Source organism: Papaver somniferum, chromosome 2, assembly GCF_003573695.1.
Source record: "Papaver somniferum cultivar HN1 chromosome 2, ASM357369v1, whole genome shotgun sequence".
Classification (NCBI taxonomy): Eukaryota; Viridiplantae; Streptophyta; class Magnoliopsida; order Ranunculales; family Papaveraceae; genus Papaver; species Papaver somniferum.
In genome coordinates, this window is record NC_039359.1 from 42,086,521 (window position 1) to 42,112,557 (window position 26,037).

The following is a 26,037-nucleotide window of genomic DNA, read 5'->3' on the forward strand; positions in this document are numbered from 1 at the left end:
GATATAACTCTTTGATAAATACTTTATTAAGATTGAGTCTAGTTGATTATCTTGAAAGTATATTGGAGTTAGTCCATACAGATTTCTAATCGAAATATTGGGTGTGGTTGTTGTACCCCCGCTTTTTCATTTGGCATTAGATCAGGCAAACACGTTAAAGACCTTACAATTCTGTGTTTGTAGCGATCTGAATTTATGGATAGAGGTGCTATCTCTATTAACGTACCACCAGTCTTCGATGGCTCTAATTACTTATGGTGAAAAATTGCTATGCGAGGTTTTCTTCAAGCACGTGATTTTCAATCATGGGTATATGTATTTAATGGCTATGATGCTCCCGTTGTGGCAGTAGGAAATGAAAATGTTCCTAAGGATATTGCTGAATACAGCCCTGCCGAGATACTTGATGCAAAGCAAAACTCTGACGGTTGAATGCCATCATACATGCAATTACCCCAGATCTTCAGCACCATGTGACTACGTGCACTAGGTATAAAGATTCTTGGGATATCTTAGAAACCGTATTCGAAGGTAGTACCAGTGAAAAGAAAGCCAGACTTCAAAACCTTAATTCCGATTGGGAAAACCTTCGTATGGAAGATGAAGATTCATTTGATGAGTTTAATCACAAAGTGTCTGAAATTGTTAATGCATCTTTTGCATTGGGTAAGACTATTCCTGAAAAGGACATTGTGATGAAAATTCTCAGATCGCTGCCACCTAGATATGCCATCGTTGAGGGAAATAACCTTGATACACTTTCCAGAAACACTCTGATAGGAAGTTAAAAGTTCTTGATCTTGACACAAGCAGAACATTCGCGATCAATGTTGTGACCAATGCAAGTGTATCATCTCACTTGTCTTGGGATGATGAATGTTGCTCCAATCGTGTTGATTTTGATGAATCACTGATAATCAGAAAGGTCAAGAATTTAATAAAGAGGAAGTGTAGATGTGATGAATATCCGTCTTCAGTTAATGCTTCAGATGATTCGGTTACTTCAGATTCTCTCGCCTTTTCAACTTCTGATTCAGAACTTGAGAATGACACAGAGTTTCTTGGTCTCTTGAATAAAGAGATTCTTCAAGAGAACCTTCACCTAAAGACCTCGTTGAAGAAAGTTTAATCATCACTCCAGGAAAAAAATATTGAGATAAAGCGTCTTTATGATAATTTCGTCAGAACCATGTCTCTAAAGGAGGAAGAGATTAACATTCTCAAGTATGACCTGCAAAGGTTATCTAGAAGCTCTGACAAAATTGCAGCAATGTTATTTGGTCAGAGATCCTTTGGAAACATTAATGGGTTAGGGTTCAAAAGAAAAACTCAAAGCTCAAATTTGTCCGTTTCAAATAATCAGGGAACAACAATTGTTGATTGTTCTGTTAAACAGGAAGAGTCACATAAAGACGAAAAATCCTCTTTGATTTTTTCTTTTTGTGGACATTCGAAGCATGTTCAGGACACTTGTTGGAGATTCAGAAGGAGCAATAAGAGAATCACCAAACTTCAAGAGAACATGCAAAAAATGAATCTGGGATCGGATAACCAAGCTCTAAAAAATTCCAGATCTAGACGAGTAAGAAATCTATTTACACAACAAACAGTGATAATCCAAGAAAAAATAATAAGTGTGAGCATATGGCTCACTTGGTCACCAACTAATGATGGTGACGTTCGCATCCTCATTTTTTGGCTTAGAGGTTTGCACTAAAAATGTCTCAAGTCTGTGTATTTGTAAATCTTTTTATTATATTTGTTAAGAAAATATTCTCCTAAGAAAATGAATGGTGAATAATAAATATTGAAAGACTCTTTCAAAGTCTTTCTAGGGTTTGGTATTCATAAATCCTTTTATTCTTTTCTCTTCTTTTTTATCCAAAAAGATACTATCTCATGGATCCTGTGACTAGAGGAACTACAAAAAAAGATACAGTTGAAGCAGTTAATGTGTATCTTTGCAAAGGAATCACTTCCTCAAGGGTGATGAAAGAGAAGTCGACAAAGAATGGAGAAGGTTCTTCCTCTAACTGTCTCTTATTTGTCTGTCATTTTGATAATAATTTGTAGAGGCATGGTGAAAGATTTCATCAATAAGAGAAATGATTCAAAATCTCAAATTGTTTCCTCTTTGGAAAAGATAACTCACTATGAACAAATATTGTCTCTAACCAAGAACACCATACATGATCTAAAATGAAAACTCAGCGAGTTACCTGATATTTTCGAAGATTTAAAGGAATTTAATGATCCCATAATAAATGGGTTCTTTAATAATAAGAAGGAATTCTCAGTAGAGGCCTTGACAAAGCTCTATGATGCCTAGTAAATCTTCTATTTTCTTGTTTTGTTTAGAAGAATAACTAGAGTTTGGAATAGCCATTATTGTGATTACAAGTAGCTATGTCCAACGTTTCCATCTTCATATTTTTAGGTTTATTTGTTTAAATTCTAAAATTGTTTGGAAGATGATTTTTGCAGTATTAATCTTTATGGTTTCATATATTGCAATTTATTATGGGATATGTGTGCTTGCGTCTGTGAACTGTGATTATCCCATACCTTGTCAAAAGTTAAGTCTTTCATATGCCGATATGCATATATTGATAAAAGAATGAATGAACTTTTGAAAAATACAAAAGTTAAGCCTATTATGTCATTTATTGATGGAAGATAGGTTAAAATCTTTTGTTGACAAGGATTATGTCTATTGTATGTCATTGTGCGAATAGTGATGGAAAATAGAATGAATCCTTGTATATTCCGCAGTATTGATCTTCCCTGATCCATAATTTATGTATATACTGTGAGGCTCCGTAAGTTCTCTTATGTCGAGCATGATCAATTAAATTCATCACTCTTTGTGGTTAATTTAGTTGTATATTTCCGATTAGATTAATTATTGGTTCTCTTGTGATTAATCTAATTGAGTACTTTTGGATTCAAATTCATATTCATATGTGATTTGTTATGTCCAAAGAAATCCTTCTTTTCTTTTGAAATTAAGGTCACTCTTGTTGTTCTTTCGGGAATGACATATTATGGGGAGAGTTCTTAATTGAACTTGTGCTTAATTGCCAAATCTTTGTGGGAAGTGCGGCTGTAGAATATTATAGGGGTTATCTTGTATCTTTATAAACTCCTTGATGAAAGCATTTAGCTTCGGCGTTATGATTACATATAAACAAGTTGATATGTGCTTTATTTTTCTCATGAAATGTCTCTTTTGGAAATTTCGTTAGGATCCCGTTTTCGTACCTTTGCCTATTTTATTGACAAAAGGGGGAGAATTAATATGTAGTTCACACTACAAATACATATGGTTTTAGGATCATTATGTAAGGGGGAGTGGTTTCCATGTGAGATGGAGTATTGACTAAGGGGGAGTGATACATATCACCATAGTATTGTTGTCGAAGTTATGATACAATTGAAGTGTAATGCTGCATAATGATACTATGACACTGTATAACAATGATTGAGAATACTTGTTTTCTCATTGTTATAGCTACAGATTTTCAACAACGATGATGCTGAACTTACAACCTTTGGGATCATTGGAGTACTTGGAAGTGACGAAGATTTCGAGTAATGTTGAAGATTAGGCATGTGGAATAGGAGATACAAAAGTTTATTTATTTATTTATTTTTGTATTCCATATGTATTGATAGTATTGTCACTAAAATTGACAAAGAGAGAGATTGTTAGAGCACTGCTCGGTCGAACTCGCATGCGTTTCTATCTAAAGCATGTTTGTCAATGTTAGTGATCAAAACTATAAGTCTTGATTTCTAGTCTACTATAGCTAAGTCTCGGACTATGATAAAAAGTGTAGTTGAGCTCAAGAACTCCATGGCGATCATCATACAAGATGAAGAACTATTCAATGAACTGGTGGAACTTCATCGACTAAAAGGTATGTGAATACTTGAACTTATCTATCACTCAAAAGTCTATTTACTTTATCTCATATCTTGAGACAAAAGTTGTTTTGCTATGTAGACTTTGATTATACACATTGCTATTTGGAGCCGAGTTTATCTCGCATATCTATTTCTCGAAATATGTGTTGTTAAGCTTTCGCTTTGGCCAAGTTCATCTTTACCCAGTGACGAAAGTCATGTTATGTTTCAATCACTTTGAAAATGGTTTTGACGAAAAATGGTTTGTGAAGAACAACTATATAACGTCCTCTAATGTTTCAATAATTGAAATAAGAGTTTAGATTATATAACCATTGTTGGATATAAGCATTGTGTGGCAACACATATATGTATAAGTCCTTATTCCTTGAACCAAAGTATGCGTAATTTGTTGATCAGGAAAACCGGAACAAGAGCTGTGAACTCAATCCGCGAACCCAGTCGGCGAACTGGCGGAGGTTCTCATCCCCAGAATATCTGCTGGAGTTTGTGAACTCCTTCCGGGAACTTAAGTATGCGAACTAAGTCCGCGTACTTGAGTTGGTTATATCTAAAGACGATTATTTGTGAACTTATATTTTTATTAACTAAGGAGTGCAAATTGCAAACCGTGGCTATAAAGTTCATGAATCGATTCGAGTGAATCAAATTGTTTTTGCTTCGATTGTGTCTTGTATAGTTATATAAGATTTATACAATTGAACAACTCTCTAACTAGTTCATTTGAGTCATTTGAACTGGTTATGGTGAATACGAATATGGTTGTTATGAAAGTGCTCATATGGCTAACCATTTGGTTAACTACCGTTGAACCAACAAATATACATGTTTGGGTACGGTTACACAAACCTAAAATCATGCATTTCATTTGTGTGTAACAAGCTAAGTTTTCGATCCAACGGTTGAAAGATATTAGCTTGAATCTAATCAGGTTTTCATCTAACAGTGAATATTGAATGCTTTGTTACTAAGCTAACATTGATTGCAAACCTTGATTTTAAAGACTATATAAGGGAGAACTCTGGCAACTGAGAAACCTAATCTCCACACCTCCTGTGTGATACTAGTTGTATTATCTAGAGTTGATTCTCCTTTAACCTTAGGTTTCTACCAAGACCCTGTAGATTAACGACTTGAAGACTTCATTGGGATTGTGAAGCCAGACCGATACTACTTTCTTGTAGTTGTGTGATCTGATCTTGCCGATTTTATCGTGTTGAGTACAATCATAACGATTGGCTTTAGATTGTTATCCCCTATAGGCAAGATATAAAAGTAGTCACAAACATCTTCGTCTCATCGTTTGTGATTCCACAATATCTTCTTTCGCCGCATCGATTAAGATTATTGTGAGGTGATTGATAATTCTAGGTTGTTCTTCGGGAATATAAGTCCGGGTTATCAATTGGTTCCTGTTCACCTTGATTTATCAAAAGACGGAACAAAAACTTGTAGGTATTTCTGTGGGAGACAGATTTATCTAAAATCATAGAATTTTTTGTGTGATACAGATTTTTTTATTCAAGTCTTCGAATTTCGGTCGTAGCAACTCTTAGTTGTGGGTGAGATCAGCTAAGGGAATCAAGTGCGTAACATCCTGCTGGGATCAGAGACGTAAGGATCGCAACTGTACCTTAGATCAGTATGAGATTGATTTGGATTCAACTACAGTCCAAACCGAAGTTTGTTTGTAGTAGGCTAGTGTCTGTAGCGGCTTAATACAATGTGTGCTCAATCTGGACTAGGTCCCGGGGTTTTTCTGCATTTGCGGTTTCTTCGTTAACAAAATTCTGGTGTCTGTGTTATATCTTTTCCGCATTATATTTCGTTATATAATTGAAATATCACAGGTTGTGCGTTAGTTAAATCAATTAGAATATCCAACCTTTGGTTGTTGATTTACATTGATTGACACTTGAACATTGGTCTTTGGTACCGTTCAAGTGATTTCTCTTGTATTCAATTAGACTTGCAGATTTCTATTTGCTTGAGTAAGAATTGAATCGAGAAAGAGAGATATAACGCTTTGATATAATTTATTAAGATTGAGTGCAGTTGATTCTCTTGAAAGTATATTGGAGTTAGTCCATACAGATTGCTAATCGAAATATTGGGTGTGGTTGTTGTACCCCGCTTTTTCATTTTGGCAAACGATGCAGGATACGTGATGAAAGGCTCTCACATTAAAATTTCTTTTTATCTTGCTAAAATGTTTGAGGTGTATTCTCAAGAAGAGGTCGATACTCATGTAGTTTGAAAGTTTCGAAGAAAGCAGTGTAAAGCGACGCCAAAGATTTGGTTGACCAATTTTCGATAAGAAATTTTGAAGGCAACCAACCAACGAATGTTTTTTTAAATATATTTCTTTATTTACTTCTAGTCTTGTGGCATGTAAATATTCTTTTCAACCTAGAATCTGTAATGATGTTGCTCATATTTTGGCCCGCTGGACTAAGGTGAATTCTTCTTTCATGTTTTAGTCTAGACTAGGGGTGAATAACGGGTGGAACCCATGAATTTGGGACCATCCATGTCCAACCCATACAATTGGCATGTGTTAGATTTAAATTCATGTCTAGTCCGTCACCAGCGGATTCAACACCGTGGTGGGCGGGTTGGATGTGGGTACCCATGGATCTCATATTTTTATCGAAAAATAGGTAACATCGTAGCAAAAATTTAATTCACATATTAAACTACTCAATTGAAAGAGTGTCAAATTATCGTAACATAGCAATGCTAAAATGATACTACTTCCGTTTCAAAAACATAGGATGTTTTCATATACAATTTACACATGAAACCTGTCTATTATTTTGAAACGGAACGAGTAATAAAATGTCTTCGAATATCCGTTGTTTGTATAGTAAATCCCCAAATGGCCTTCAAAATACAAAATATCCTTATATATTTGTTAAATTTTGCCATTTACTCTGTACCCTAGCGTGTGCGGGTGTCCAATGAATTTTCGGACTTGCAGGGGCTCCCAACCCGATATATATTGGGTTCTCAGAAATGCATTGTTAGGGTACCAACCCTAACTCGTCATAAGCCCATAGGTAGAACTCAACTCGAAAACTGGTTGACTAGATGAGGGATCGCATTGACTTATAAACTACCCAATTAAGCCCCATCTACCAATGTGGGACTAAGTTCCCAACATCCCACCACGCTTCCAGACCCAACGTCCTCGTTGGCAACTACGCCCATACATAAGTGCCCCTACACCTTAATCCAGTCTATAGGTCACCCCTTCCGTGGAGCGGGCATGAGTCATGGTGGTTGGCTCTGATACCAAATGTTAGGGTACCAACCCTAACTCGTCATAAGCCCATGGATAGAACTCAACTCGAAAATCGGTTGACTAGATGAGGGAACCCATTGACTTATAAACCCTCTAGTGGTAATTGAACTATTGTCATTGCTTTTGATGTGCCTTCACAAATATCCCTAACAGACTTTATAAATATCCCTGATGGCATAATTGAAATTTTATATGAAAACATAATCTTAATAATTCCTTATTTATCCTTTTAGTTCTTCTTCTTCGCTTCCGAAAAAATCAATCGAACCTAGCTAACTCCATCGCTTCTACCAGTACCAACATCGTCTCTTACGCCACCACCGTAACCAACACCATCGTCACAACCACGATTGTCTCCATCGTCACAACCACAACCATCACTACTGTTTCTCCAATTAATTTAGATCTAATCAATCAATTTTAAATCGATTTTCATGTTTAAATCATAGATCTGATAGTTTTAGGGTTCTTCTTCTAACGATGATTTCTTCACCATCACCAGTTTTGCAACTATCACCATTTTCATCGCTGCCAACTGGTTCGTGATTTCGAAGATTAATTTTCAAAATCAGATTTGACGAGATGGAAATTCGATTTAAGATTTTGTATCTGCTCAATTGGTTCAGATGGTTCGAATTGGTGTTGAAGCTTCAGAGCATACAGTGGCGGTTGCTCCTATGGATTATAAATTGTGGTTGATGTTTTTGTTGGTGGATCTGAAACTGCAGCTGGTGGAAGAATGGGTCTATTGCGGAAAGATTCACAATTAGATGATTTTTAGGGTAGTGACAAATTTTAGGGTAGTGACAAATGTGTAGGAATTACAGGGAATATAAAATTATGAAGAGAGAAGTAAGGATGATAATAGTAACGGCGGTGGTGGTTCTGGTGGCGACAGTGGTAGTGGTTCGAATTGGTGTTGAAGCTTCATAGAAAACAGTGACGGTTGCTGCTATGGATTATAAATGGTGGTTGATGGTTTTGTTGGTGGATCTGAAACTGCAGCTGGTGAAATGGTAGCATTTTTCTAAAAACATCCATTGTTGATCCAACTGAAATGGATAAACTACTGTTGTTGATACAAAATTATCTGAACCGATGGTGGCGGCGGTGACGGTGGCGGTGGTTGCTGCTATGGATTATTAATGGTGGTTGATGGTTTTGATGGTGGATCTGAAACTGCAGCTGGTGAAATGGTAGCATTTTTCCATCAACATGGATAAACATCCATTGTTGATCCAACTAAAATGGATAAACTTCTACTGTTGATCCAACTGCAATGGATAAATTTCTACTGTGAAATGGATAAACTTCTACTGTTTATCAAGGATATATCAATTTCAGTTTAATGCCACTTACTGTTGATCCATCATCATGGATAAACATCCACTGTTGATCGAACTGAAATGGATAAACATCCATTGTTGATCCAACTGAAATGGATCAACTACTGTTGTTGATACAAAAATATCTGAACCAGTGGTGGAGGCGGCGGCGACGGTGACGGACTAGTGGTGGTGGCGGCGACGGACTAGTGGTGGTGGAGGACTGTTGGTGGTGGTGAAGGAGTGGTGGTGGAATACTTATTGGTGGTGGCGGTTGGTAGGTGGTGGTTGTTGAACGGTGGTGGTGGAATGGTAGTTGAATGTTGGTGGTGGTGGTGCTAGTGGTGGTGGTGAAATGGTAGAGGAAGAAATTTGTTCCATTTTGAAATAAAGAAAAATATTACATGGGTGAGGGTATTAAGGTAATGTAATATTAAATGGATAAGATTATAAAAAAGTAGGGACATATTTATTGTTGAATAAGGGTATATTTGTTGGGTTTGAAAATGAAGGACATATAATTAATATACCCTATAAACTACCCAATTAAGCCCCATCTACTAATGTGGGACTAGGATCCCAACATGCATCCATGTCCAACCCACACATGGGCGGGTTGGATATCCAAATTGGGTTGGTTTGGCGGGTTGGCGATCCATGCTCACCCCCTCTAGACCTCGTTTATGAATGATCTTGTTAACATCGTCAATTTTAAGACGGTTCCTAGGTTCTTTCCTGGAATTTTACACTTCTTAATCCGGTATTCTGCGTGAAATTCCAACCGTCTGAAAATAAAATCCCCTACTCTGAAGAAGATAACTAACAACCAAATCTGATACCATGAGATACGGACTTTTTCTAACTTGTTTACTTCGAATCCAAGTTTTATATAAAGGCTTGTTTCGCCTCCTTATTCACTTATGTAGATTGCTAGGGTTTTCGTTAAATCCCTTGCACTACATTACTCCATTCTAAACCCCATTTGTATTTAATTTTCTTATCATTTTAAACGATCGAAATTTTGTTGATTTGATAATTAGGGTTTAAGGGGGGTTTTCATCCTAATGGACTACCCTTCTTCTTATTATCATCCTTCAAAGGGAGTCGTCTGCCAAGAATTTAACCCATATAACTCTCAATTTTGTCTAGCTAAGCAGACTCTAGAAGAGCTGGAAGAGGATTACTTGATGAAAACTGATGTTAGAGCAGCTACTGCCAATGAAAACAACCCTACATTCATGTCTAACATTAATAGTGGATCGTCTTCTTCTTCTTCGCTCTCACCTCCCACTGCTTCTGATTCGGTTAATATCAATCAAAATGGTGAAGTATTAGCCTGGGACAATTATAAGGTGAAAACAAATGATTTAATTAGAGGAGTCGAGGGATGTGCTATTAAGAGTGAAGTTTTCAGTAACGAATATAATAATAACATCTATAATCCTCAACCATTGATGATGAATGGTGGAATTATGCCGCAGCCAATACCAGAATTGTTGTCATTTCAGATGGTGGAGTCTACTGCTGCTATTCCCGTGGTGGAGCAAAAATGGGGAGGATTTATGGAATGTCTGTCTGGAGTCTCTGGACCAACATTTGTGAATCAGCCTCCTCCTGATGCTAATGGGTATATGGATAACAGGGGATATGTGGATAATAGGTTGTCTCATACACTGCCTATGCCAATGAATGGCACGAATGCAAAAGCTATGGTTGTAGCGGCAGATAAGGTAGATAAGAAATCGATGGAAAAGACTATGGAGCGGAGGCAGAAAAGAATGATCAAGAACCGGGAATCTGCAGCGAGGTCCAGGGCAAGAAAACAGGTATATTGGTGTCAGGAAATTTTGTGACTATGTATCTGTTTGCTTAGTTTTATTTTTCTAAAGATACTTAATTTATTCCTGGTTATTTTAATTTTAGGCACATACCAACCAGTTGGAACATAGAGTGGCAGAATTGACGAAAATGAATGAGAGGCTCCACAAAGAAAATGTAAGTATTTGTATTCTAGACATTTTGCCACTCCTCTTTGTAGGGTAAGGTGTTAGTGTTAACGTCTGTGTACATGAAAAAATATCTGCATAATGTGATCTTGTGAAATAGTTGAAAAGCCTAAATGGAGAACCAAACTAGTCTAAATATACCAAATATTCCAATTCTTAAACTAATGTAATTAGTTTATATGCTGTGTATTTGTTATGTAACATGTATCCTGCTTCTTCTTTTTTGTTGTTCGGGCGATAACTTGGAGGTGTGAGCTACGGGGGGACGGACATTGCACAAACAATGTCAGAGCGGGTAAGTCTCTCTATTTCACTCTCACACCGAAACTCCAAGGATATCTGAGATGCTTTAAAATCATTCAGGGATCCCGTATAACATTTTTGGAAATTCGATTCTTCAAAATCTCTCTAACTCCACACTCTTGAAAATTCTGATTTCAACCAACTTTTTCATTTGGAAATTCTTATTTATTTCCAGAACCTCTCTCAAATTAAACCCGGTTTGTTTTCTTGGTATCTTCCTTTTTGTTTCTGTTCTGTAACAAAAAATAGTTTGGGAACACTTTTAAAATAGTTTGCTTGATTCCGAATCAGTTAAATGTATTTGGCAGTACTGGGTCAAACGTTTTCTCAAACCATAGTCGCATTCCATAGTTATCGTAGATAGATAATGTGAACATTAAAGTCGTAATTAGTAATTCCTGGAGCTTTCTAGAGAGCGAAGTAGTCAGCTCTTTGAAGTCTGTTAACATGCTTTGTGGTGTTTAGTGAAGAGCCGTCCTAAATTTTATGGTGCTATTTTTATTATACTCCACAAAGGAATTTTCTTGAACTTTTATCATCAAGTGTGGTAGTTGGTGTATCCGAGGATAGTTTGCAAAATGTTGTTGCCAGTGTTCTTCTTTTGCTCTTTGTGATCCAATTGATGGTGTTCATGTTGTTGAAAAACTTGCCCTTCTCCTATCTCTTATATTTTATCTTGAATTTCTGAGATGATTGTTTACCCAGTGATTTTTGTTAATAGCATCTGCAGACCAAAGAATGTATATTTTGTTGAGTATTTTTTCTACTATGATTTATATTTAACCACTTCTAGTTCATACTTCCTTCATCTCTTTGGCACTGGGTTCATTGTAGATTAAGCTGTTTTCAATTTTTTTTCTTTGTATAGATGGTTGATTAAATAGTGTTTGCTACTTCAAACAGGAAATAATGCAGATACAACCGAATCCAAGGCAATGTCCGAATTGCCAACAACATCGCCGCACTTCCTCGGCACAATTTTGATGAAGTTCCTTTATTTTCACGCATTAGTTTATTGCTTTAGGAGTAGGACAACTATAGCTTAAAATGTATTTTTTGAAACAAAATAGAGTTAGAAATTAGAGTCTACAATGAATAATATAGGACCAGTTCTCTTGACTTTCATTCTTCACACACAGCTTACATTTGTATTGATTTTTTGGAACTCATTCTTTATTTATTATTCCAAATCATTCTTTACGACCTGCGACAAAACCGGTTCCGACCCCATGAAAGGGATCTAGCCAAACCAGGGATGGATTTTTCTCTCGATCTGTAAATAATTAACTTTGTTATTATTTTGAAGTTTCTTTTGTCAGGGATTTGACTCGACCAAGTTATTAGGATTAGTGTCACATGAAATGAGAAGAGTTCTAGGTGGGAAACTATAAGTTGTGGAATGTCCTTACTCCATACATAGTACTAAGGGCAATTCCTATGGCAATGCTCAAATGAAAATGTTTGTTGAGCCACATGGATTTTACACTATGAAAAAAAAGAAGTGGGCGATTGATAGTTAAGCGCGAGGACGAATGGATGGCGCTAGCGATCGAACTACCAGTGCTGGCGATGTTGGAAAAAATGCGAGCGTTTGAATCAAGACCGCCAACGACAACTTTTTAACGGTCATCGGAACGGCTAGTTTCTGCCTCCATAAATACGGCTCGAGTTTGATCTCACAAATTCACAACAATCTTTCATCGTATCAATCTTTTCTTAATTTCAGTTGCTTTCAATTTTTAACCATGAATTCTGTTTTGATTCTTCTGAGGAAGATATGGAGATGAATGAAATATTGTATGAAGAAGATGAAGAAATGTGTATGGAGTTTTTGCGTCAAATGGATGAAGATGCAGATCAAGATAGAAGAAGGCGAAATTTTATGTTGCAACTACATACCGGGATCATACCAAATCCTTTAGAGCCATATGATGTTGCAACTAGAAGATGGACGTGGCGAGATCGACATTTTACCACGAAAAGATGATGCATGATTATTTTGATCATGACTGTGTCTATTCCGATGAGGATTTTCAGCGACGATTCCGCATGGGCCGCAACTTGACGCAAAGGATTATTGCGAGCTTTATCAGGTACAACCTTTATTTAATTATCATTATTATGCACGACATGTACGAGGCTTTAGTCCCGAACAAAAGGTCACTACGGCCCTCCGTATACTATGTTAGGGGTACCAGCGGATTCCACAGATGATTACATCCGTATTGGGAAAACAACCACATTTAGGTATATCAAATTGTTTTGCGAAACGATAGTCGAGAATTTTGGTCCAACCTTTTTAAGAAAGCCTACCCAGGAAGATGTTCAAAGAATAACTGCAGAAAACACCGAGATGTATTTTCCAGGAATGCTAGGTAGTCTTGACTGCATGCACTGGACGTGACATGCGTATCCGGTTGAATGGGAAGGCCAATATAAGGGTCATTATCCAAAACCAACTGTAATTTTGGAAGCTTCATCTACTTATGATTGTTGGTTTTGGCATGCCTTTTTTGGACTCCCGGGTTCAAATAACGATCTCAACGTTTTATATAAGTCACCATTACTTGAAGATCTTAAGAATGGGGTCGTGGCGCACTGTAATTTCACCATCAATGATCGTCACTACACTCAGAGTTATTATCTAGCAGACGGAATTTATCCAGAATGGTTAACTATGGTTCAAGCTTATAAACAGGTAGGCTGTGGTCCGACGTCTTCGAAGGATATGAAGTACTTTAACACCCAACAAATGAAATGCAGAAAGGACCTTGAACGCGCTTTTGGCATACTGAAAAGGAAGTTTGCCATCATAGCTGGGCCGACATGCTTTTTTGATATTCAAGAAATGAACAAAATTATGCTGAATTGTATCATTCTGCATAACATGGTCATTGAAGAAACCAGGCGTGACCCAACCTGGACTAGTTTTCCAGATGAAGATTTGAGGCCGAATCTTGTGGTAGAGCATGGACGTCCGGCAAGAGAATATAGACTTGCCACTGACAAACTCCACAATCGGGGAATCTATGCATAACTAAGACAAGATTTAACTAAGCACCTTTGGGCTTTAAAAGGAGCAAGAGACGATGCGCGGGGGCGAGGCAGAGGTAGAGTGAGAGGGAGAGACAGATAGATGTTATTTTTAATTTAGTGTTGTTGTTTATTTTAATTAATATGTTTTTTAATTTAAAGTTGTTTATTTTTTCAATTTAAAGTTATTTGTTTATTTTAAAATTGAGGCAATTGTATTAAAAGTAGTTTTAAATAAACGATATTACAATTAAATTAAACTAAACTGAATAAAATTAAACGACTACACTGAATTAAATTAAACTTAACTAAACAAGAATTAAAATCAGTTATCAAAACCGTATTCATCTTCATTTTCTTTCGAGGCATCATCTTCGTCTTCTTCCACACTCACATACCGGCCAGTTTGTTGAGGGGGGGCTTTTTCATTGACTTGTTGTTGTTCGGCCTTGGCTTGTTGTTGTTCGACCGCATCCATTTACTTAGTCGCAGCAGATTGTCGTTCATTCATTACTCCAGTGTTCAGGAGAGTAACTTGGAAAGCTTACTATCCCTTTAGTATTGTTCTCGCGAAAGACGACATTTTTGTTGATTATTTAAAGCAATGCCACGGTCTCTGACTCTATCTGCTTCTATCTGCATCTCGAATTTCTTGTGATTAGCATAGTTAAACTCGCTTGAACCTCATTCTAATGCTCGTTGGGCTGCGTCTCTCGCTGCTTTAGCAGTTTTCTGACCAGCTTATCTTCTTCTCTTGACGTTGGTGTTAACGTCTAGATTAGTGATATGTTGTTCCTGACTACTCGGAGTTCCATCAGGTGAGGAAGAAGGCCCTCCATTCTGAAAATCCTGCTTGATTGGACCACGTGGTGATCTTGCAGGCACTTGATGACCTTACAACAAGTATGGATTAAACTTGTTAAGCACCCTCAAAATGGTGAAACAAGTTTCATGTTGGAAGCCCAATTTTTGGGATCTTTGCCACTCTTCCCGACATCTTCGTTCCACATCCGGTTCGCCTTCACCACTTTTTCTGTTGTGCCACGTTTGAGTAACTAAAGCTACATATTCACTAAAGGATGCTGAAATTATGTGAAAACGATGAGACAACACATCGCCATCATGTCTATTGGGGTTACCTATTTCTTCACTAAATTTTTGTAAAGTCTTATCATAAAAAGTTTTTTTTTCTTGATAAATACCATTGATTTCATCCTGTGTATATAAAACATAACTTCTGCAAAGTGGCTCGTCTTCATCCATCGTATACTTGACACCATGAATTCTTGCGCTTCTTTGTTGTGATTGTTGTATATTTTTTTGTGTTTCTAAAAAGACGAGGGTACCAAAATATATCTTAATCTAAAACTTTTCCACCTATAAGTCCTTTTTCCGAAAGTGATTGTCTATATACCTAGTCGAGACAATACAACTAATCGGTTCACACTTCGTCTGATCGTCTATGAATACGAAATCGAGACAATACGACAACAAGATAACTTTTGTGATTGACTATGGATACAAGATCGAGATAATACAACAACGAAGTATGTTTACTTGATTATAGGTTCGGACTTAACCAAACACAATAGGATTTCTATCAAGTAAATAGGAATTAATGTTTGTGTGATTTACTTTAAATTATAGTAATAACAATTATAATTGCGGAAAATAAAAGTAAATGACACAGCAAGAGTTTGTTAACGAGGAAATCGCAAATGTAGAAAAACCCCGGGACCTTGTCCAAAATTGAATACTCTCAGGATTAAGACGCTATACAAAATCAAACCAACTTCGTATAGTTGAGACCAAGCAACTAAACCTATAGTTCACCTAGTTCAGTCTGTATTCCCACGCCTCCAACTTGTAATAAGTCACGTACTTGGAACAATTCCTTTGGTTCGAATTCCAAACAGTAAGAGAACAACAAATCTATTAGGCAAAAACTCTTTTCAACCAAGTGATATGAGTTCGAGAAAAGGCTCTTCCGTTCATCCCAATAAACTCCTTTGTCAGGTCCTTAGATCTATCCAATAACAACTACCAAAGTAATTGTCAAGATTTTCAATCAATACTTTTAATCACAAAAAATTGTATTGATGTTGATCTACTCAACTAATCAATCCAATCTATCACAAAGATAAACCAATTATAGTTAGATCCTCTTTACCCGAAACAAGTATTGTGCACACCAAAGATTATGAACCCAAATCAGAAATCTTTTTCGTCTTCAAATCTTCTTAGATCTTCAATAAACACCTGCACACAATCAAATTGAATCTTTTGTGATCAATCACACACAGAACCGAGTGTATTAACAATGGATTATCACAAGACGTCTTTAGATCTACAAACAGTCTAAAGATCCTCGTCGAAACTTCGATCTAGTTTGAGTAATCTTATACCAGAAGAGAAGATTCTCAAGCATAAACAAACTAGGTGCAATCAAATTTCAACAACCGTTAGTCAATCAAATCAATCGAAAACAAAAGATAAACCGCAATTATCTAGTTTCCCACGAACGGTGCTAATACAACTTCTCAATCCCAAAGAAGTCTTTAAACCGAGCGGCCGTAAGAGATTTCGTGTAATTAGTTTACTTTCCTCTCCGAATAGGCGGATCCACCAATAACAACACAACTAGGTAGTTTTGCTGACTCTGAGGATTAGTTTGCTCGAAATGAAAACTTTAATATTTATAGACCAAGGAAGTTTGGACACCAAGGAATTTCCAAAACCGAAAATATACTCAAGATATGTAATAAATTCCAAATTCGGTTTCCATAATTCCTGGAAATGCTTTGTCCAAATATTGATCGAAATCTCTAAGAAAATCTCCAATTAGTAAACGCACATTACTAATTTTTATTTTCCAAATATAAAATTAAAAACCTTAATTAAAAGATTCTCAATTTATTTTCGATCCGGGATTCTCCTTTAGCTATTAAGGAATATCTTTGAACAATAAAAGATAAGCGTTGCTGCACATGTTCAAAGTACGCCGACATCTTTACTTTGTAAGTCCTTTTTCATACTTACAATCTTGGAATCGATTTTCCACACTTCCAAACAAGTTTAGAATTGGTTTGTCTGACTTCCAAGAACTATGTGATTGATTATCCTATCAAATCACCAAACATGGGTTTCACGGTTCTACCAAAACAAGTTTCGGTTCTCCCTCCATGTGGGTACTAGAATTAGTCACGCTAGTTACCAAAACTTGGTTGACTAGGTACTAGGATCGGTTCCCACATATATATGGTATCTAACTTGTATTTGTTGCACATGTCCATAGGATCAGTTCCCAATATCTAAAAACGTGTTGTACATGTTCATATGATCGATTTCCAATATCTAGAAACTAGTTGAAACTCATACAAGGATCGATTCTCCTCTTTTGATCGGTTGTACCTCTTACTACGATCGGTTCCCATTTGCTTAGAGTTGGTCATACCAATAACACTGAATTGATCATACCATCTCAGGTGATTACTTAAGATTGGTTTCACTAATAAAAGTCATACCAATACAAAAGTCACGCCTTTTGAATAGTTTTACCAAGAACATAAGCAAGTCATGAGCGATTATACTAATCACACATATTGGTAGTTCAAAAGATATGCAATGAATAAAATACCAATAAGCCTAGTGATTTCCCTTTCGTTTCACAAAACAAGTTCATGAATTTACTTCCTTTAAACGAATGTAAAACATTGTTTTCTAGGATGAAATATTCACCTCATACCCATACATAATCACAATAACATTCAGACGATTATGTCGATGTCTTATATACGAAGTTCAAAAGATAAGCGTTATACTTCGTATTGTATTCCTTAATACTACGTCTTACTAGAGTATAATAATTCATAGCTTCGCAGTTATGTTTTCAATATGCACGACTTGAAAGATATGTTAGGGAATGAAACAGTTCAAGTCAAATATTAATAACCTCAAGTGGAAGGATGATGTCGTCGTTGTAGCTTCGTACTTCTTCACATTCTTCAAGTCTTCACATAATACTTGTAATGTCTCATATCCTAATACTTTCAAGCTAACCTACACGAAGTTGACTCTAGTACATAATCAAGCGACTCTCTAAATGAGTTTTGGTTCACTAAAATATGACAACCAAACTTGACATACCAACGCTTGGTGGGTTCAACCGATCTATGCTCTAATAATCTCCCCCTTTGTCAATTTTAGTGAAAAAACTCTTACATCATATGGATAAAAAAATTACAAGAATTCATTACACATATGCTTGATTCTCAAATTCAACAACACAATAACCTGTATACATTTAATCCATAAATGCCGTTGTTGACATTATAATAACAAAGCTAATACTCCCCATAAAGGTGAGATAGGTAGATTTTCAATCCGCACGTCTTTGTTATTTCATGATTATATGATATGATGGTACCCCCCCTTAGTCTATGGTTTACTCTTTCGTTACATATAAAGTTTAATCACCATTGTCCTTTCCCTTAGTGATATCAATCAACATAAATCAATACAATATCACTTGTTTACTCCATATATTTCTCCCCCTTTTTGTCACAAAATGACAAAGGTACGAGCAAATAAAAAAAGCAAACCGAAAGGATCTTACAAATCTTACAAGACTTGCAAAACCTATAAGAGTCAAGCACGAGGGTTCCACACACCATTTTTGATAATCAATATCAAAACCGAAACTACAAAGTAATTTTGTTTTGATATGTTACCAAGGAAACAATTTCCCAAAGCAATTTTCCCTAATAGTTTAGCAAACCAAAAATCGACTAAGCACCTTAGTTCTTTTGCTAAACCGATTGCACAAATACAATCGCTTGTTCGATAAGACCAAAATAAATATAACTCTATTTTTCTCATCAGGCTCTAATTATCCATATAACTTAGACCTTTCAATTGTAAACAAGACAAGTACTAGGTTAGTTAACTAGCATTTCTTGTTAAGGTATTCGATTAGACTTGAATAACCAAAACCTCCACTTTGATAAGTCTAACTAAGATCAAAATTAACTTAGTTTCTCTTATCCGGAATCGAATTGGACTAACCAACTCATCCCGAAAAACTCTTTTGTTAAGCCATAAATAATTCATACAAACCAAATAAATCAACTTGCATAATTATTTACCTCAACCGGAAGCAATTGAAACAACATAGACATTAAAGCATGCAATTACACCGAAATTTGTAAGCCTAAACGATTGATACCAAACAATAAAGCAAGATAAAAGTAGTTTTTCTTAACCGGAAACAATTGAATCACACACTTCCATACACAAATAATGGAATAAAACATCAATTGTACCGAAATTTTGTTAAGCAAAAGCAATAAACATATGCAATAAAATCAGGCTTTTCTTAAACAGGAAAACGATTAACTAACAAAGTCGTTACCTCAAATTTCGCATCCTCTTCTCCAATAATTTTTGCATCTTCTTTCTAGGGAGAATTGATACCGAAATTTCATTATGTTCTCATCCTTATGCAAGACAAAAATAACAACAACAACCAACCTTTACCAAAGAAAGGTTGAAAACCACGAAACACACATGCTTTTATGCTAAACCAAATGATTCAACATATTGTGACTTTTTCACATATTGTTTCAATCAGAACCCCTCATGATCCCTTGATAAAGCCTACCAACATGGGATAGAACTTAATCCTGCTAAACCAAAAAGTCACCCAAAACATAAGGGTTCACACCATATGATATCGAATATCAAGGTTATGAAAACCGAAATCAAACATCCCATACACATACATAGCAATAAGATAAAGCATTCAAACACATGCTATGTAATTGAAAACTATCACAAGAAAAATTATAAACTAATAATTTTATTCATAAATAGATAGTTTTATTCAAAATAGACTTATACAATTATTGAAAGAAATAAAAAACTGATGTATATTTTCTTTCTTGACGATAAATTAATCTTCATTTGTTTGCTCATCAGAATCCTCTTCAGATTCTTGTTCTCCTTTTTGAAACTCATTGTTGATCATTAGGATTCCTTCAAGACTTTTCAGATCATTTCTATAGGCATATAGGCCAACTGTTTCTGAATACAGTATGTTAGAGCATTGGTCGGTTGAACCCACCAAGCGTTGGTATGTCAAGTTTGGTTGTCATATTTTAGTGAATCAAAACTCATGCTAAGAGTCGCTTGATTATGTACTAGAGTCAACTTCGTACATGTTAGCTTGAAAGTATTAGGATATGAGACATTACAAGTATTGCGAAGTCTTGAAGATATGAAGAAGCAAGGAGCTACAACGACAACAATCATCCTTCCACTTGAGGTTAGTGATATTTGACTTGAACTGTTTCATTCCCTAAAGTATCTTTCAAGTCGTGCATATTAAAAACATAACTGCGAAGCATATTTGAACTCTAGATAGACATAGTATTAAGGAATACAATACGAGGTTTATTGCTTAACCATTAAACTTTGTAGAAAGACATCGCCATAATCATTTGAATGCTACTGTGATTATGTATGGGTATGAGGTGAGGGTTTCATCCTAGGGAACAATGTTTACATGTGTTCTAAAGAAGTAAGTTCATAAACTTGTTTGTGGACCAAAAAGGAAATTGCCAGGTGTTATTGGTTTTGTTATTCATTGCATATATTATGAACAACCAATATGTGTGATAGAGTATAACCGCTCACAACTTGTTGTGTTCTTGGTAGAACTATTCACAAAGGCCTGACTTATGTATTGGTATAACTTTTATTAGTAAAACCGATCTTAAGTAATCACCCATGGTATAATCGGATTTTGTATGTCTGACCAATTAAAAGGAAAGGGGAACCGATCCTTGTAAGGGGTGCAGTACATCAAAGGGAACCGATCCTTGTATGGGGTGCAGCAAGGTTTATTGAAGAAAGGGGAACCGATCATATGGACATGTGCAACACGTTTTTAGGCTAAGGGGAACCGATCCTATGGACATGTGCAACACATATAAGTTAGATACCATATATATGTGGGTAACTGATCCTAGTACCTAGTCAACCGAATTTTTGGAAAGCTAGTGTGACTATGCACAATACTCACATGGAGGTAGAATCAAAACTTGTTTTGGTAGAACCGTAAACCCATGATTGTGATTGAATGTTGGTTTGATCAATCACATAGTTCTTGAAAGTCAGATGAACCAATTCTAAACTTGTTTGGAAGTGTGGCAAATCGGTTTCAAGTTTGTAAGTGTGAAAGAGAACTTACAAAGTTAAGATGTCGACAGACTTTGAAGACGTGTTGTGAATGTTTATTTCTTTAATTGTTCAAAGATATTCCTTAAGGGCTAAGGGAAGAGAATCCCAGGATCGAAACATAAATAAGTTAAGAATCTTTTAATTAAGGTTATTAATTTTATTTTGTAGGGAAATTACCGAATTAGTAATGTGCATTTATTAATTATATTTTTCGAGAGATTTCGATCGTTATTTTTGGACAGAGCATTTCCAGGAATTATGAAAACCGAGTCTGTGCTTTAATGAATATCTTGAGAATATTTTCGGTTTGGAAATTCCTTGGTGTCCAAACTTTCTTGTCTATAAATACTCGAAGCTTTCCTTTCTAGCAAACTAATCCTTCGTAACAACAGATTTGCTCTTTTGTTGTTGTTACTGGTGTAGCCGCCTATTCGGAGAGGAGAGTAACCTAATTAGGCGAAATCTCTTACGGTCACTCAGTTTAAAGTCTTCTTTGGGATTAAGAAGCTCTAGCATGCACCGTTGGTGGGAAACTAGATAATTGCGATTTATCTTTTGTTTTCGATTGATTTGATTGACTAACGGTGGTTAAAATATGATTGCACCTAGTTTTTTTATTCTTGAGAATCTTCTCTTTTGATATAAGATTCACTCAAACTAGTTCAGAGTTTCGACGGGGATCTTTAGACTGCTGCTAGTTCTAAAGACGATCTTGTGATAATCCATTGTTAACAGACTCCGTTTTGTGCGTGATTGATCACAAGAGATTCAAGTGATTGTGTGCAGGTTTTTATTGAAGATTTAAGAAGATTTGAAGACAAAAAAGATATTGAAGATATGATTTGGGTTTTATAATCTTTGGTGTGCACAATACTTGTTTCGGTAAAAGAGGATCCAATTAATAATCGGTTTATCCTTGTGGTAGATTGGATTAATTAATTGAGTAGATTGGCATCAACACGATTCTTCAGATTAAAGGTGTTGCTGGATTAATCTTAAACGATTACCTTTGGGTGATTGAATATAAATAGATCTAAGGACCTGACGAAGCAGTTTGTGTTGAGATAAACGGAAGATCCGATGTCCGGCTCATATCACTTTGTTGAATAGAGTTGATACCAAACAGATTTGTTGTTCCTTTACTGTTTGGAATATGAATCAAGAGAATTGTTCCAAGTACGTGACTTATTTATAAGTTGGAGGCGTGGGAATACAGAAGGAACTAGGTGAACTATATGGTTAGTTACTTGGTCTCAACTGTACGAAGTTAGTGTAATTTTGTGTAGCGGCTTAATCCTGAGAGTATTCAGTTCTGGACTAGGTCCCGAGGTTTTTCTGCATTTGCGGTTTCCACGTTAACAAAATCTTGCTGTGTCATTTACTTTTATATTCCGCATTATAATTGTTTTATTATAATTAAAGTAAATTACACAAACGTTAATTCCCAATTACTTGATAAGAAATCCTATTGTGTTTGGTTAAGTCCGAACCTTTGTATCAAGTAAACATCCTTCATTGTTGTATCTCTCGATCTAGTATCCATAGACGATCATACGAAGTGTGAACCAATTAGTTGTATTGTCTCGACTCAGTCCATAGACAATCACTTTCGGAGAAATGACTTATAGGTAGGAAAAGTTTTAGCTTGAGGTATATTTGGGTACCCTCGCCTTTTCAATTGGTACCAGAGTAGGAAAATACGAAAAGATCTAACAATCTGTGTTTGGTGCGATCCAACCTATAAGAATGAACTCGAGTTCTCATGAATCGACTTCCATTAACGTACCGCCAAGATTTGATGGAATAAACTATCTATGGTGGAAATCTGCTATGAGATCTTTTCTTCAATCACGAGAGTTTAATACTTGGTTATTAGTCGTCGATGGTTATACTCTTCCAAAGAAAGAAAATTCAGAAACTGAGCTCAAACGCTTAGCAGAGTTTTCGAACGAAGAAAAGGAACTTGCAAATCAGAATTCAGATGGTTTGAATGCTATTATTCATGCTGTAAGTCGTGATTTACAACATCATGTGTCAACATGTCAGATTTCAAAAGAATCTTGGGATAATCTTCAGATCGTATTCGAAGGAAATTCTTCAGAGAAAGAATCTAGACTTCAAACCCTCACTTTCGAGTGGGAAAACCTTCGAATGAATGACAACTTGAGGAGTTTCACATTAAACTCTCTGAGATAATTAATGCTTCTTTCTCGTTAGGAAAGACTTATTTCTGAAAAAAAATATAGTATGCAAGATTCTCAGATCGTTTCCATCAAGATACGATTCTAAGAAACATGCAATCGTTGAAGCTAATGATCTTTCGTCTCTTTCTATAAGTTCCTTAGTTGGAAAACTGAAGATATTTGATCAAGAAAATTTGTCTAAACAAAAGGAAAATCTGGGCTATAAATCCATAAAAGGAGTTTCGACTCAATACTCGGAAGATTTCGATGATCAGGAAGATCTATTTACTGAAGATGAAGGTGAACTAAACCATCACTTGTCTCTTATTACTCAACGATTCAAAAAACTATTGAGACATCGAAAAAGAGGAGCACATATGTCAAAAGGGAAAAGTGTTCCTCCACATAAACGTGAAGACACCTGGGATGATGATTATGTTATTCCTCAATGTTACAAGTGCAGAGGATTTGGCCATATCTCTCCAGATTGTCCAACCAAGGACACACAGTGGAAAAGAAATGCTTATACTGCCACTCTTGATTATTGTCCTAATGAGAATAATCAAGTTGGTGAGTTAGATCATGTTGCAACCATTGTAGAAATTTATGATTCTGAAACCCTTTCAAACATAGATATTCATGAAGAGTTCACTTCTTTGATTTTTGAAAAATCATTTCCGTGTAAAGATAAAAGAACTCACCTTCTTAAATCTAACATTACTGAAATAAAGTCATCGCTTGACCAACTCAAACAGAGTTTTCTGAATGATAAAGAGAAATTTAACAAGCGCCTGAAGAAAATCGAGGTTACTCAATTCTCTGAAAGAGTACAAGTATCTAAACTCATTTCTGATATTCGTTCTTGTCAAGATGAGATTAGGGTGTTGAAAGCAGAAAATCAGAAATTGAGAGAGAGACTCAAGTACCTTGAAAATCCATTACCTGCGTTGAATGATTCAAGAAACAAGAAGGTAAGAATAAAGAGATCTGAGGGATCCAATTCCAGAAAACGCAATATGTCTGGTGTTTTCTTTTTGTGCAAACAAAGTGGGCATTTTCAAAGTGAATGTCTGAATACTAAACAGAGAGAGAGACTGTATAAAACCAGAAAATCAAGATCTAATCCTAGATTGAAAATCTCTTCGAAACAAGAGAATAAGCTCTTTGAGCATCATGATCCCACAACGAGATTAAGAAGTGAATCTAAGTGCTCAAACATTTTGTTGAAATCTTCTAAGGAAGAAAATTCAACAATCAAATTGTGATAATCTAATCGATTATCATGAATCCTTACGTGTTACCCTTGATAATATACTGTGAGTATATAAATATAGATATTTAGCTTTAAATATTTCTAAAAATTGATTTTTCGATTATGAAAAATATTCTCAAAAATATTTGAAGAAAAGTTCTAAAACTTATAAGAGGTAAAATATCTTGCCTCATTTTCATAGAGTTCTGTCAAAATGTCCACCTATAGTTGCAGTTCTCGCAAAACGGAAAAAGTCTGGACAATATTGTTTCCAAACAAGAAACTTCGTCTTGATTCTTCTGATGGAGATTCTGATTCATATCCAGAGCTTCAGCATGATGTTCCTAATGAAGAGATCTCTTCTCTCAACGATAATCTTCTCAATAATCTCTCACTAAAGTTGGATCTAATTTTATGTGAAGTAAGGAACATGGAAAAGGATTTGAGAAAGGAAGTCAATGAAAATGTTGTAAGCCTTGAATCTAGACTTATGATTATAGAAGATGATTGGAATCCGGTGAAATCTGCTGATCCGGTTTCAGCATTGGTTGATAACTCTAAAAAGTCAATTTCAGAGTTTCACAAATAAGAAGAGAATAGACATCAATTTTTGATTTCTTTTATTGATTGTACTGGTCTATTATGAATAAAATTATTTGATTAGTAATTTTTCTTGTGATAGTTTTCGGTTTACATAGCCTGTGCTTAATTGCTTTTATCTTATTGCTATGTATGTTTATGGGATGTTTGATTTCGATTTTACTACCTTAATATTTGATCTCATATATTGTGAACCCTTATGGTTTGGGTGACTTTTTGATCTAGCGGGATTAAGTTCTAGCCCTAGTAGGTAGGATTTATCAAAGGATCATGAGGGGTTCTGGTAGAAACAATATGTGAAAAAGTCACAATATGTTGAATCGGTTTTGGTTTAGCATAAAAGCATATGTGTTTCGACGGTTTTCAACTTTTGCTTGCAATTGTTAAAACCGGTTTCAACCTTTCTCTGGTAAAGGTTCAGGTGTGTTGTTATTCTTTTGTTTATGCATAAGGATGACAACGTGGTGATATTTCGATATCAATTCTCCCTGGACGAAGATGTTATCATATTGGAGAAGTGGATGCGAAATTTGAGGTAACAATCTTGTTAGTTAATTGTTTTCCTGTTTAAGAAAAGCCTGAGTTTATATTATATATATTTGTTGCTTTTGCTTAACAAAATTTCGTTTCAATTGATATTTATTCCATGATGTGTGTGTGAATGTGTGATTCAATTGGTTCCGGTTAAGAAAAACTATTGTTATCTTGCTTTATTGTGTGATATCAATTGTTTAGGCTTACAAAATTTCGGTACAATTAATGTGTGTGTGATTCAATTGGTTCCGGTTAAGAAAAATTATTGTTATCTTGCTTTTGTATGGTGTCAATTGTTTAGGCTTACAAAATTACGGTGCAATTGCGGTGC

At 35.7% G+C, this 26,037-nt stretch overlaps 1 protein-coding gene across 1 annotated transcript; it reads left to right on the forward strand.

Moving 5' to 3' along the window:
- The first annotated feature begins 9,620 nt into the window (after positions 1-9,620).
- Positions 9,621-10,657, forward strand: LOC113350884 (protein FD-like). The gene is made up of 3 exons (XM_026594987.1): positions 9,621-10,382; positions 10,480-10,551; positions 10,595-10,657. Exons 1-3 carry the CDS (start codon positions 9,621-9,623, stop codon positions 10,655-10,657), a joined length of 897 nt encoding a protein of 298 aa, XP_026450772.1.
- Positions 10,658-26,037: the final 15,380 nt, after the last annotated feature.

Bases quoted from the DNA above. Each gene is read 5' to 3' on its own strand.
- LOC113350884 (XM_026594987.1), top strand. From the start codon at position 9,621: ATGGACTACCCTTCTTCTTATTATCATCCTTCAAAGGGAGTCGTCTGC. The intron at 10,383-10,479 runs GTATATTGGTGT...TTTTAATTTTAG, and splicing joins GGTCCAGGGCAAGAAAACAG to GCACATACCAACCAGTTGGA. The intron at 10,552-10,594 runs GTAAGTATTTGT...TCCTCTTTGTAG, and splicing joins AGAGGCTCCACAAAGAAAAT to GGTAAGGTGTTAGTGTTAAC.